General features: G+C 56.7%; 3 protein-coding genes across 3 annotated transcripts; 1 reads left to right on the top strand and 2 right to left on the bottom strand.

The window, feature by feature from the left end:
- Window positions 1–358: 358 nt before the first annotated feature.
- PHSY_006612 (probable translation elongation factor) lies at window positions 359–2,831 on the top strand (the record flags this gene model as incomplete). The annotated part of the gene is made up of 2 exons (XM_012337212.1): window positions 359–442; window positions 1,476–2,831. The coding sequence occupies 2 exons, from the start codon at window positions 359–361 to the stop codon at window positions 2,829–2,831; spliced, it is 1,440 nt and encodes a 479-aa protein (XP_012192602.1).
- A 1,148-nt stretch (window positions 2,832–3,979) lies between these two features.
- PHSY_006611 (hypothetical protein) lies at window positions 3,980–11,475 on the bottom strand (the record flags this gene model as incomplete). The annotated part of the gene is made up of 5 exons (XM_012337211.1): window positions 3,980–4,088; window positions 4,496–4,595; window positions 5,599–8,316; window positions 9,710–9,893; window positions 11,359–11,475. 5 exons carry the CDS (start codon window positions 11,473–11,475, stop codon window positions 3,980–3,982), a joined length of 3,228 nt encoding a protein of 1,075 aa, XP_012192601.1.
- Window positions 11,476–12,102: 627 nt separating this feature from the next.
- On the bottom strand, window positions 12,103–13,050 carry PHSY_006610 (aldehyde dehydrogenase ALDH; the record flags this gene model as incomplete). The annotated part of the gene is made up of 1 exon (XM_012337210.1): window positions 12,103–13,050. One exon carries the CDS (start codon window positions 13,048–13,050, stop codon window positions 12,103–12,105), a length of 948 nt encoding a protein of 315 aa, XP_012192600.1.
- Between the last annotated feature and the right edge of the window lie 55 nt (window positions 13,051–13,105).

Below are 13,105 nucleotides of genomic sequence, written 5' to 3'. Positions count from 1 at the left end.
ACTCGATCGTGCTGCGCCTCAGCCTTAAAATTTGAAGGGATGGCCGCAGAGGCAAATGTCACGTCGCGACGTTTTGTGTCGGCGTCTGCTGCGCACTCCTTGACACTGTAGCGAGAGCCCGTCACATCCGACGTGCGCCTCACAGGCACATTCAGAGAATGACGATCTGTGCATGCCAGCCAGGCCGACTGCGAGGCACAAAATTCGCGGTTCCTAAGTTTTTGGACTGGACAACGAGGTGAGATTTGGAATTCAACGATTTGTCAAAATCATCGACGCACCCTAGGCAGAAGCAGGCCAGCCCGGAACCTGACGCGGCCAACAGAGCTGCGACAGAGGGAGAGGAAATTCAAGTCAAATGCCTTTGCCGCAGTCGCTTCGACTCGTACATTGTACGTGGCAGATGCCCGTGCGCTTTACGCTCGCCTGTCCTCAGGAACCCGTGCGCTTGATCCGTCATCTCCAAGCCCACTGAGATGGATCGACACTCAGATAGCGGCAACAATCCAAGATGTCGTGTCAGAAGCCCGTGACAGCATGTGCGTGCCCGCTTCTGATCGGCCTAGGTGTCGACCATGATTTGAGCCTTTGCGCAGCATAGTGTGCATTGACGGAGGAACGTGCGCCGCTTCGTGTCTACACAGTGAGGTCAGCCTCCCATCCAGACGGTGCTGCTGGACGGCGCACCCCATTGGTTTCTCCTTGAGACTCGCGCAGCTCGCTGCCTTCCTTCTCGCCTCTGAAGAATGCCTGTGGCTGAGCCTCTCATGCGACCTTTGCGACTGAATTTCGACTTTGTATTCACGATTTCAATTGGCATGCAAGGAAGAACCAACTTGTATTTCGACTTTTGCAAGATCTGCTTGCTTTGGCCACGCTCTGAAAAATCCCAGCTGCTGGTCTTAGGATTTGCTGTGCTATTTTTTGGTCGATGCGCTTCTTCTGAAATTCGCTCGGAGCCTCTCGAGTAGTTTCTTCGACCAATGAGGCGTGAGAGCAGAGAAAGCTGGAAGTTGAGGCGCAAGAAAATTTTTCTCTGCTTCTGCGCGGCAGTGAAGGCGAGAGTCGCCCAGCTGCTGCCCTCTTTTGTGCGGGCGGCCGCCCTTCGTTGGGTGGCAGTCTGGTGTGTGCGCCAGCGGGGCGCGATTGATAAAGGGCGCTGGGTCTCGTCGATGTCTTCTCCTCTCCCCTCATACATCGTATCATACCAAACACCAAAAACATCATTCAAAATGGGTAAAGAAAAAGCTCACGTACGTATGCAACACGATGCACGCCTGCGTCGCGGTCACGTTCGTGGCCGTACAGCATTGCTGTCTCGATGGATCTTGTCGGCGTCGTCGTCATGGCTGGCTCGTGCCGGTGGCGGCGCCGATCTGGCCTAGATCGTGGCAGCAAGCCTCGCGCCTCTCCTTCAAAAAATGTACGAGCGCTGACCGTACCTACTCTCGTTTGCTGTACTTCAACGCTCACAGGTTAACGTCGTCGTTATCGGACACGTCGACTCCGGTAAGTCGACCACCACCGGTCACCTTATCTACAAGTGCGGTGGTATCGACAAGCGTACCGTCGAGAAGTTCGAGAAGGAGGCTGCCGAGCTCGGCAAGGGTTCCTTCAAGTACGCTTGGGTTCTTGACAAGCTCAAGGCCGAGCGCGAGCGTGGTATCACCATCGACATTGCTCTCTGGAAGTTCGAGACCCCCAAGTACATGGTCACCGTCATTGACGCCCCTGGTCACCGTGACTTCATCAAGAACATGATCACCGGTACCTCGCAGGCCGACTGCGCCATTCTCATCATTGCCGCCGGTACTGGTGAGTTCGAGGCTGGTATCTCCAAGGATGGCCAGACCCGTGAGCACGCCCTGCTCTCGTTCACCCTCGGTGTGCGTCAGCTCATCGTTGCCGTCAACAAGATGGACACCACCAAGTACTCGGAGGACCGATTCAACGAGATTGTCAAGGAGACCTCCAACTTCATCAAGAAGGTCGGCTACAACCCCAAGACTGTCGCCTTCGTCCCCATCTCGGGCTGGCACGGAGACAACATGATCGACGCCACCAAGGAGATGCCCTGGTACAAGGGTTGGGAGCGTGAGACCAAGGCCGGCAAGGCCACTGGTAAGACCCTCCTCGACGCCATCGACGCCATCGAGCCCCCTTCCCGTCCCACCGACAAGCCCCTCCGTCTTCCCCTCCAGGATGTCTACAAGATCGGCGGTATCGGAACTGTGCCCGTCGGCCGTGTCGAGACCGGTGTCATCAAGGGCGGTATGGTCGTCACCTTTGCCCCCTCCAATGTCACCACCGAGGTCAAGTCCGTCGAGATGCACCACGAGACCCTCACTGAGGGTCTGCCCGGTGACAACGTCGGCTTCAACGTCAAGAACGTCTCCGTCAAGGACATTCGCCGTGGTAACGTCTGCTCTGACTCGAAGAACGACCCCGCCGCCGAGACCGCCTCGTTCGTCGCCCAGGTCATCGTCATGAACCACCCCGGTCAGATCGGCAACGGTTACGCCCCCGTCCTCGACTGCCACACCGCCCACATTGCCTGCAAGTTCGCCGAGATCACCGAGAAGATCGACCGCCGAACTGGTAAGTCCATCGAGAACAACCCCAAGTTCATCAAGTCCGGTGACGCCGCTCTCGTCAAGATGGTCCCCACCAAGCCCATGTGCGTCGAGTCCTTCTCCGTCTACCCCCCTCTTGGACGCTTCGCCGTCCGTGACATGCGACAGACCGTCGCTGTGGGTGTCATCAAGTCGATTGAGAAGGCCGCCGCGAAGGGTGGTAAGGTCACCAAGGCCGCCGAGAAAAAAGCTAAGTAAGCGTCGTCCTTGGAGACGAGACGTCGGAAGACGTCAGAGCTGCTTCGTGGGCGATCATCGATCGCCCCTACCCCTTCCTGCCCGCGTTTTTTCTCTCGGTTTCAACGCGGAGTCAAATGCAAACCCCCCGTCCCCCTTTGTTTCCTTCCCCTCTTGTAGTCTCGTCGTGTGACGTGGTGCAATGAAAAAATCTCCCCCCCTCCTTTCGATGTGTTTGTGTATTGTCGAGTGAGATTTTTTTGAGCAAAGTGATGTTTTTTTGAGGAAAGTGAGGTTTTTCGTATGAGAAATGAGGATGGGGACGAAAGCCGCCGGCACGCCGTGGAGTGACGGGCGTCTTCGACGCCTGTCGCGACTACACACCCGGGTGTAGTCTATCCCGTCGGTGGGTGGTCCATCCCGTCGGTGGGTGGAGTATCCCATTGGCGGTTAGTCTGTTCCCCGCTGCCTCTGCGCTGACTCTGCGCTGCCTCCTCCTCACCACTCACGCCTCGCTTCCTCGTGTACGCTCTCCTTTCGCATTGCAATACAATAGACGTTTCCTCTGCTCGCCACCGATCCCGCCTGTGTGCCTCATTTTGACAGCAATGCAATGAGTTTCATCTTTATCAATCCGGCTGTCTCGTTTCCCGTCATGTCTCGAGTCAGCTCACGTCTCGAATCTGTTCGCGTCTCGAGTCGGCTCACGTCTCGAATCTGTTCACGAGTCAGCTCACGTCTCGAGTCGGCTCATGTCTCGTGCTCACGAGCGAGCAGTTGTTCCCGCCGGTGGTTGAACTGTCCCGTCAATGATTGGGTGATCCCGTCCGTGGTTGGGCTATCCCGTTGGTGGGCGGTCTTTCCCGCCGGCGGGTACCCAGTCGCCGCCACTCTTCCTATCGCGTTCCCCGCTGCTTCCCCACTCCTTCCTTGCTTCCTTGCTGCGATGCTGCCTCTCCTCCCCTTTCGTGCTGTTCTGCGACGCACCTTCCATGCACCTTCCGTTGCCTATTTGTGGACATTCCGTGCTACCTCTGTCACCACGCTCTGTCCTGCATGTCGCTCTGCCAGCTGCATTCCCATTCTAAATTTATTATTTAAATTACTATTATTTGTTCCCACGCGCGTGGTCCGTCAAAATGGTGGAGTGGGGGTGGCGCGCCGAAGATCTACCCCGCATCGAGAAGATCGCCGTGGTCGTACAAGCGCTCGTTCTTCGCAGGCAAGCTTGCAAGCTCGCCGATCCTTGCTTGATCAGTCTGTGTGCGATGAGAAGAGCTGAGGCGCAAGGAGAAACGCAGTGAAATGGCACAGAACAGTCTGGCACGTCTGTCTTGGCCGCTCGAGGCACGTCTTGCACCTTGCACTCGCACGCCCGTTCAAGGCACTGCGATTCCATCTCGAAGGCTGTCAATGAGACGCATCCTCAATTGGATAGGCGACAAAGCTGAAATGACCAGCTTCAGCGATTCGAGTGAGTGAACACATACCTCCGAAAAGCAGGAGTCTCAGCGCATTGTTCCCAAAGCACGCGTATCAACGACGCATCCCTTTCCCCCTTTTGACCCGTCTCGTCGAGACACATCCCTTCGACGATTTGCCACAATACACCGCGGCGCATGTCTTGCGCGCTCTTCAACTGCCGATATGGTACCCGCTTCGTTCTCTGCAGCGTCCCTGCTCACCTCGCAAAGCCTATCTCGCTCGGCGATCTACATCTGATTCGCTGCTCGCCATCCTCACCGCCTGTGTACAGCGCTGTCTCTTGTACTTCCTTGCCTTGACCTAACGCAATGCAAAGATGCTTCTTCGTCTGCCTTTCTCTGCTCACAGTATGATTACAAACGAGCGACAGATTGCATGTGATTGCCCGAGTCTCCCTGCCGTCAGCGCGCGTCTCTTTCCATCACAGTGTGGTTCTGTCTCGGATTCGTTCACGACTCGACTGAGCTCACATCTCGCGTGTGTTCACGCTGCTCCTCCTATCGACGGCCTGTACATTAGCTCGCAATGCATCTCTACAGCGCTGTCCATGCCTGGCCCTCTACGTCTGTGCTGTCGTCGACCCTCGTACAAGCTACCCTTGCCTTGCGCGATCAAGCGTTGACGTCCGAGAAGGCAATCTCTTTCCCAGCAGGCATCTCCTTTCCTTCACAGTCGTACATTCATTCCGAATTCTTTAATCACACATACACTGCGAACGTCGAGTGTAAATATCAGCGGGCCAATTTCTCTTTCTCTCTACCCTGTCCGGGAGAGGTCTGCACCATCGGGCTTTTTTCAATGTTTATTTTCTATTTTTTTTTATTTCTGCACAGGCGTGAGGCCAGTCAAAATGGTAGAGTGTGGCTGCGCGGCGCGTGGCCGGAAAATAAACTTTGTTCTCCGGCGATCAACCCCGCATCAAGAAGATCGCCGTGGCTCGCACAATCGCTCGTTCAAGCAAAAAAGTACAGACCTTGCTGACGTTGTCTGTGCTTTACTGATCGCTTGTGTGTAGTGAGATTGAAACGTCATTGGAGACGTCGGATCGACCTTGCATGATCGCCGTTCTCGACTCGCACGCTCGTAAAAGGCAGTGTGCGAGCGCACCTTGAACAAAGGCTGAACTTTGCGCCTTTTTCTCACTCGGCAGACTCACCGATCCGCCGATGTATCTCACTCGAAAGTCTCAAAGATTCGCTGGTGCCTCTGTCTCGCTTGGTAGTCTCTGATTCGCCGCTCTGTACACACACAATGGCCTCGACTCGCAATCACAATGAATTCACAAACGCAGCTATCTACAGACCGAGAAGCAAACGACGACGGGACCAGCCCAGCTCGAGCGTCGAAACACCGTTGGTGCCAAAGTGTCGCACCACCGATTCCACATCCAGCTCGCCCTGCAACGCCTGTCGAGCTTCCTGAGCGCCCCTCTCCACCAGTCCAACCCTTACCAAGATCGCCAGCCACATCCTGCACTGCTGTCGCGTCGCCTGCAGGATCGCCACCAGGGTGCTCACCCTCAGCGCCTGCACCATCCAGTTGCTCTTGTACAGCTCCATCCTGGCATTGACCAGGTCGGGCTGCCAGTCGCCGTACCTCGGCGCGTTCGTCTCGAAGCCCAGGTGGAAGAACCGACCGTGATCCTTGTGGGCGATCAACGTCGTCGGTCCAGAGAACAGCGGCAGGCCAGACCAAGCGTCGGGAAGCGACTGGCCGTCGAAGGGGTCGCCAACCGCATCACCTGCGGTTGCCTCTGCCGCCGACATGAGCATGTACGCGGCGACGGCGAGCGGGCCCATCCACCGATGCCCATCGCTCCCATGCCCAGCGCCCTCCTTCTCGACGCTGTCCTCCTCTCCTTGCTCCTCCTCCAAGGCGAACATCTTCGTGTTCCTCCTGTCGCACACCTCCCTCGCCCGCTTCCCCCTTCCAAACAAAAACTCGCACACCTCCTTCGTCGACGTATCCTCTCCCCAAAAGAACGTCGGAAATCCATCGCCATTCCTCTTGAGCGTGTTCGTGTGTGCGTGTGCTGCGAGGAAAGGCTCGACGAATCCCTGCACAAAGCCCTGCACCGCAGGGCTCGTCTCGGGCCACATCTTGCGCAGCTCCTTGACGGTCACCCCGTTGTTGGTGATCGCCATGGTGTACGGCCCATCAGCGAGCGCATGGACGACGTCCACGGCATCCCTGGCCCTGCCGTGGAAGAGCTGCTCGACGATCTCGATCTGCTCCGCCAGAACGAGTCTCTGCCGACCCTGGATCGCCTGCCCCTTGAGCGTGTGCCACTCCTGCGATACCTCGTCCAGAGGTTGCAGGCGAGCGGCGAGCCTGGCAATGTCGGCCAGGGCTGCAGGCAGACGGCCCTGCGAGTGCGAGTGCCGGAGCTGGGCGGCAAGGATGGTGAGCTCGACCATCACACCCAGACCGTGCTTCTTGGCGAGGTTGTACCACCGCGGCACGACCCAGCACGACTCCAGCCTGTGCACGCCATCGACCTGGTACCGCAGGTCGATACTCGGCGAGAAAGCGGTGAGCCTCTCCTTGACGTTGAGGAAGAGGCTGAAGGCGTAGGTCTCGCCGATGCGATCGACCTCTGCCACAGCGACAGCAGTCGGATCGCTGGCCAAGCTGCCGACCGCACCACCTCGCATCACCCGCCTCAACACCGCCACCAGCTCGTCCTTGGCAGCGTCGTTCTGCTCGTGCAGGAATCTGGCCGCCGACATGGCAAACGGCGAGCGACGGTGGGGATCGGCGTGCAGTCGACCAGCCTCTGTGATCGACAGACTCTCCTCAGCACCAGAACGCCTCGCATCCCTCTTCGCGATCAGCTTGACCGTATCCTCCAGCTTCGACGACCCCCAGATCTGCCCCCATCGCCGGATCGAGCAGTCGAAGCACTGCACTTCGACGCCCACCTCCATACAAGGGACGATCCTCTTGCACGAGAAGCACACGTGCCTCACCGTACAGACGCCATCGCGAAACAGCTGGCACCGTCGGTGTCGAAGGATGCTTTCGACGCCGTGGTTCTGAAAGTTGAACCGACGGCCGCCGTCGAGCTGCTCCTGGACCTCCAACGGGTACACCACCTCCCTGACCAGGTTGCGGATCTCCTTGAAGTCCAGGAGGGCGTGGTGCTGGGCGATCAGCCGCTTCCACACTGCCTGGCACCGTTTCGCCTCCCTCTCTGTCGCAAAGACCAACTTGAGGTAGTTGGTCTTTTTCTTTTGCACATCCCTGCCGTACCCGTTGACCGACACGCACCAGTACCAGTACTGGCGAGGGTCCGTCTTGGAAGGCTTGTAGAAGGTGTGCTTGATCACGACCTTCACCTTCTTGATGCCGTTGCGGCCGGGGTACGATCCAGCGCCTGCCACCTGCGACCTCTCCAGTCGACGGATGGGCAGAGGAGCGGGCAGGCCCAGCACCTTGCGACCAGCCACCTTGGCCAGGTGACCGTGGCGAGACAGTCCACGGTTGCCTGTACCCTCTGCGCGCAGGCTGAACGACCTGGGGGCGAAGCGGCCAGGTCGAGAGGGTGGCCCAGAGGCGGTCGGCGGGGTCTGCGAGGAGGGCGACGGCGACGACGAGGGCTGGCGAGGGGGGGTCGAAGGGAGCGGCGACGGCAGAGGCGGCCAAAGGGAGGCGGGCAGCGTCGAAGCTCCACAGGGAGAAGGAGGCGACGACGGCGTCCAGACAGACGCTTGCGAGGGACGGGTGGAGGAGGGCGGCGTTGAGCGAAGGAGCCTCGAAGCAGGCGTCCATCCAAACGTCTTGGACGAGGAGGGGGTCGATGACGGCGTCGAGGGCGAGTCGGGCTCGCGGCTCTTGCTGCCAGCCGAGGTGCCTGCAACCTCGTCCCTCTGAGCCTTGCGAGCGGCAAAGGCGTTGTGCTTGGAGGAGGAGGAGGGCGACGGCGAGGCAGCGTCCGTGGCAGGCACCGCTGCAGCTCTCTTGAGCGTCTTGACCACGACCGGCGTGGTGGGACGAGTCTTGCCGAAAAAGTCGAGAATCACTGTAGATAGAGACCGAGTAATGTCAGTACCATTCACGTCGATGCTGTGTGTACATGACTACTTACTGTTTAGCGAGCGGGCGATTCTTGTCGAGAAAGAGATGTTGTTGGAGCGACGACAACGACGAAAGACACACAGACGATTCATATACCTACACCGTCTCGAGCTCATTGCGAGCACTGCACTCTGTTTCGACGATCTGCACATTCGCGGTACTGCACACTATCGAGCGGCGTAATGCACGGCAAGGCATCGAGCTTCAGCCATGTATACAGTCTCTATGCACAGCGAACGATGGAGCTTCGTTGCACTGCCCAGTCTCGACGAACTGCACACCGTCGAGCTGCATCCTTGAGCATTTCCACACGGAGCCTGCACAGCACGCCGCTCGTTGCTGCACCGCTCGTTTTCTCACACTCCAAGCATTGCTGGAGCGTCTGACATTCGCACACAATCGCAACGGAACCACACTGAAGCTTGCTTGATGAGCCGACAGCGAACGAAACGTCGACGCCGACGTCAACGCCAACCTGTCCAACTGCGCATACAGCCAGCCACAACAGCGCGCCAAAAAAAATCGAATCTTCTACCAAAATCGCACAGCCGCTCACCGCTTCGATGGCAGTCTCGTCGTGGCTTGCATTGCCAGCGAGCTGCCCAGCAGGCTCCTCGTTCGTGAGAGGAGGCAAATCAATGTCATTCGTTGTTTGAAGTGCTTGTGAGCGATCTAGGAGAGGGTCGGGCCGGCAGCAAACCCTCGCAACATCAATACACCGTCGTTTCCTCCGCTCAGCCAATATTTGCTCAGCTTAGTAGTCACCTCATCGTTTGTTCAGCTCAGTAATAACACCATCTTGTACTCAACGAAAGTCTCCTTGTCGATTCAGCTTGCCAGCCCTCAAAACCACCGAGCGGTACTGCGTGAGCGGCGAGGATCACGTCGAGCAAAGCTGCATGCACGATCGGCTTTTGTTTGCAGCCACGTGCATGCACAATCTGAGCGCCACAAAATGAACTGCACTAGAGCAGTGTCAGCGCTGTTGGCGCGTGGCACCAGTGTTCATTCCCCGCCGGTGTTCAAGGCATCTTAGCAATGTTACAGCACCGCGCCAGTGTAAAATTTTCCGGTAAATATGTTGGGCATTTTAGCAGTGTCTTAGCATCACACCAGTGTATGATTCTCCGATAGAATACTCGGCCTCTCAGCAGTGTTTAGGCACCACACCAGTGTATGATTTTCCGACCTCGTGCATATCGCCACACAGCTGGATCTCGTACCACCTCGTCGTTCAACCTCGTACCGCCGTTGCACGGCGAGGAGGGGCTCAGAATAGCAAACCCTTCATGAAAACTGAACTGCTTCGATCGTATGAGCAAGACGTGAAAGCTCACCGAGTGTAGCGCTGGCACAGAGCCGTTTTGCAGCCTCACGATTGAATCGAGCATCGGTGCGACACAGAACCCTTCTGAGACCCCGCAGTCGAAGGGAGCATCGTCGCGTCAAAGAACCGTTCTGCAGCCTCACAGTCGAATGGAGCGTCAGAATAGCTCTGCAAGCTCGCCGTTCAGTGCCAGTCTGTGTCGAGCAATCGCGCGTCAGCGCACATCCAACCGCGCGAGATGCGGCTCCCTGCGTGAAAAAGACTTAGGCGAGACGTACCCTCAGCGTTGCCGCGATTCAATTTCAAACGGTCGTTCGTCGCAAATGATTCAAGTGTGAGATCGATGACTTCCTCAACGATACAAGAGAAAAAGCACGAAAGTGACGAAAGGTGCCCTCATACTCCTGTTGGAGCGGCGGCCGTCGAAGACGGACGTCGCGACTACTAACCCCCGCTTAGTCTATCTGCTCGGTGGATGCCTTCCCGCCTGTGTGCCGCCTGTGTGCCGCCTTTACATCGCCTGCCTGCCACCTGCCTGCCGCCTGTGTGCCGCCTTTCCCTCGCCTCTCTTGAGCCGCTCATCACCCTCTGCACACAGACCGATTCTGCACTCATTGAAGTAAAATAGCAATCAATTTCACTCAGCGCGCTCGTGATCTGATGGCTCTTCTTGATCATCCAACCTGTCTTTGCCATTGGTATGATGGAAAGGCAATCAAACTTCCAAGCCCGCGTTTTTCCCCCTGGTTTCAACGCGGAGTCAAATGTAAACCCCTTCCTGTTTTCGAGCTTTCCCCCTCTTGTATTCTCGTCTCTCGTCTCTCACGTTGATTGACGACGCAATGCAAACAAAAAACCTTTCCCCCCTTCATATTGACGACTGTGCGCTTTCGGCATCGAGATTGAGACTGAGAGTGAGATTGAGGTGTAGTGAGCGGCAATGATATGCTGACGTGTGCATTTTTTTTCGCCGATCATGAAGTACACGTTAGTTACATCGACAACTTTGCGAGTTGCAGAAGCTTGGGCGCGGACGATCAAAGTAGAAGGGCTCGCATTTCTTAGCGACTGTTGTGTAGCATGTACGGAGTGTACTGCGAACAGCGACGGTGTTCAAAGCAGCTTTTGGCGCCGTGGCGGCTCCCCCGAGGCCGTGGACGCTCGCTTGTCTTCGAAACTTGCTTCCCTCAATTTGAAGCGGACACAGAGAGTCAAACACGGGTGAAGGCACCGTGAGACAATCGATCCTTGATCGGAGGTCGATGTGTTGAGTAGTCCTGTTACTATTGTCAGTGCTCAGAAGGAGCTAGTCACGATCGAGCATGAGGACAAAGGTGAGCAGATCGCGACTTAAAGAAAGTCTGTCTGGGGGACAGAGAATACGTCGTCGTTTCTACGCCGTTTGGCTCGGCACGACCTCGCAGAAGCTACATGAACGGACATAGGTGAATACATCGCAACAAACAAGCAAGGTCTTCTTGCGCAGTCTCGGAGTGCGTTAGACAGACCAGGTGTCATGAACTCCGAGACTGTCGACGCTGGCATCCTACGCCCGCCCTCCAAGCGCGGATCTTTCAACGCGGTGCGACTGTTCACTGTTACTCGTCAGGCCATTGTAGCTTCGAGCGAGACGAATCTACAGCATTTTGTGACTTCGACGTGTGACTTGCGACTTTGTCGGGTCGCATCGTCGCCTGAACCACCTCTTTGTAAATTCGACATGTGACTTTTGCCGTGACTCATGCCGTATGGCATTGCCGTGTGACGACGCTGCATTCCCGGTTACCGATCCTTCAATCGTCGAGGCGGCTTCGAGATCGCTCATAGGTTCATGACTTGTTCGTGTGCTTCTTATGGGGTTCCTGTTCGTACTCCGAAGTCCGAGACAACTCGATCTAGGTCGCACATATCTTGTTTCCGCATCTACTCCGAAAACTCGCTTTAGGCAAGTCTACCAACGCATCTCAGACAATCATTCGGAGCTTCTCCTGTGAACGCAATGAAGGAAAACATGTCATTACTTCGTACGATAAGCGAAGAGCGGCTAGCTTCCCGGCGCAGGTGAGTTCAGGTTGTGTAGGAGAGTGTCGATAGCGCCTTCTACGCTTCCACCTGTAATCAGTTCGGAAAGTGCTCCAGTCCGCACCACCTCGCTACCATTGCAGCCAGACGAGCTCGAAGGTCCGTTCTCCGAACGACAAAGGAGATCGCGCAATTAGCAACACGAAGCGCAAGTGTTTGCAAACCACAGCTTGCGGTGCAAGACAAGCAAGTCTTGGGTCAGGTCAACGAGCGAAACCTGCTGCTCTCAAGGTGATGCAGATGCGACGGGTCAATGGTATGTTCAGCTGCTGCGAGACAGTCAATTCATGATCACACCGCGAGCTGACATGTCTTAGATTGTTACAGCGCTACTTGTGGCAAGATGACTGCGGCTACGTTTACAGTGATGCGACCATTCGCGAAGATAGCGCCGATGGAGAGACTATCGATCCGAGCCTGAAAGGTGTCGCCAAGGGACATGCGTTGGCGTTCAATGGCGTCGTCAGAGCACAAGCACTGCGGCACCGAAAATGCCAGTAGCTCGAAGCTCTGTTCCGAGCTATCGATCCACAAGAGGACCCTGAACAAGACGAGTGGCTGCGAGCCGAGACAGTTGATCGGAGAAGCCGCGAACTCAGCCTCTGGGAGGGATTGCTCTGCAGATCGGAGAGGCCGCACGTCGTAACAAAGTGCGTCGTGCGACGGTTCGTGGATACAGTAGACTGCGCCGTACTCCAACAGGAAGCCCGCTAGCGCTACGCCAACTAGCAGAGCTTCGTTCGGGCAATGCGAGGGAGCGGCAGTGACTTCTTGAGGAAAGATGACAAGCACATCGGCAGTGTCGTCGGAGAAAATGGCTTGATGGACCGCACTTATGAGACTGCAGACATGTGGGTCAGGCGAGGAGATCGTCGGTGAGCCGTGCTGTGCTGTAGAGCGGGCGTCAATCCACAGCCCCGAACCAGCAATCGGAGGCGAGTCAGCTTCGTGTGTCAAGCTCCTGACATCAGACCACAGATTCTGTTGCGTGCTGACGATGAAAGTTTGAGATGTTGGAGCATGCAAAAGCAACCGCACTCCGACAAGGTGTTCGCTTCTTGTCGACCTGCTGAGGCCCGCTAGCTTCTTGCTGATTGCCGATGCTTGCTTGACGCTCAAGCTCAGCGCGTCCACGAGTGCTGCTCTGCGAAGTCCGACCGCGACAAGCAGAATCTGCAAAGCGAGTTGAGCACACGCAGATTTCGAGGCCTTTGCTCTCTTGGTCGAGACGGAGGTGAGACAGTCCATCACATGCTGAGCGAGCACCATCACACCGCGGGAGTAGACGATCGGAATATCCGACGAGTCACTGGCTCTTGCGGCT

This window comes from Pseudozyma hubeiensis (assembly GCF_000403515.1).
Source record: "Pseudozyma hubeiensis SY62 DNA, scaffold: PHS59, whole genome shotgun sequence".
NCBI classification, from domain to species: domain Eukaryota; kingdom Fungi; phylum Basidiomycota; class Ustilaginomycetes; order Ustilaginales; family Ustilaginaceae; genus Pseudozyma; species Pseudozyma hubeiensis.
Note: the sequence above shows the minus strand (reverse complement) of the source record. Positions and strands in the feature narration are given on the sequence as shown.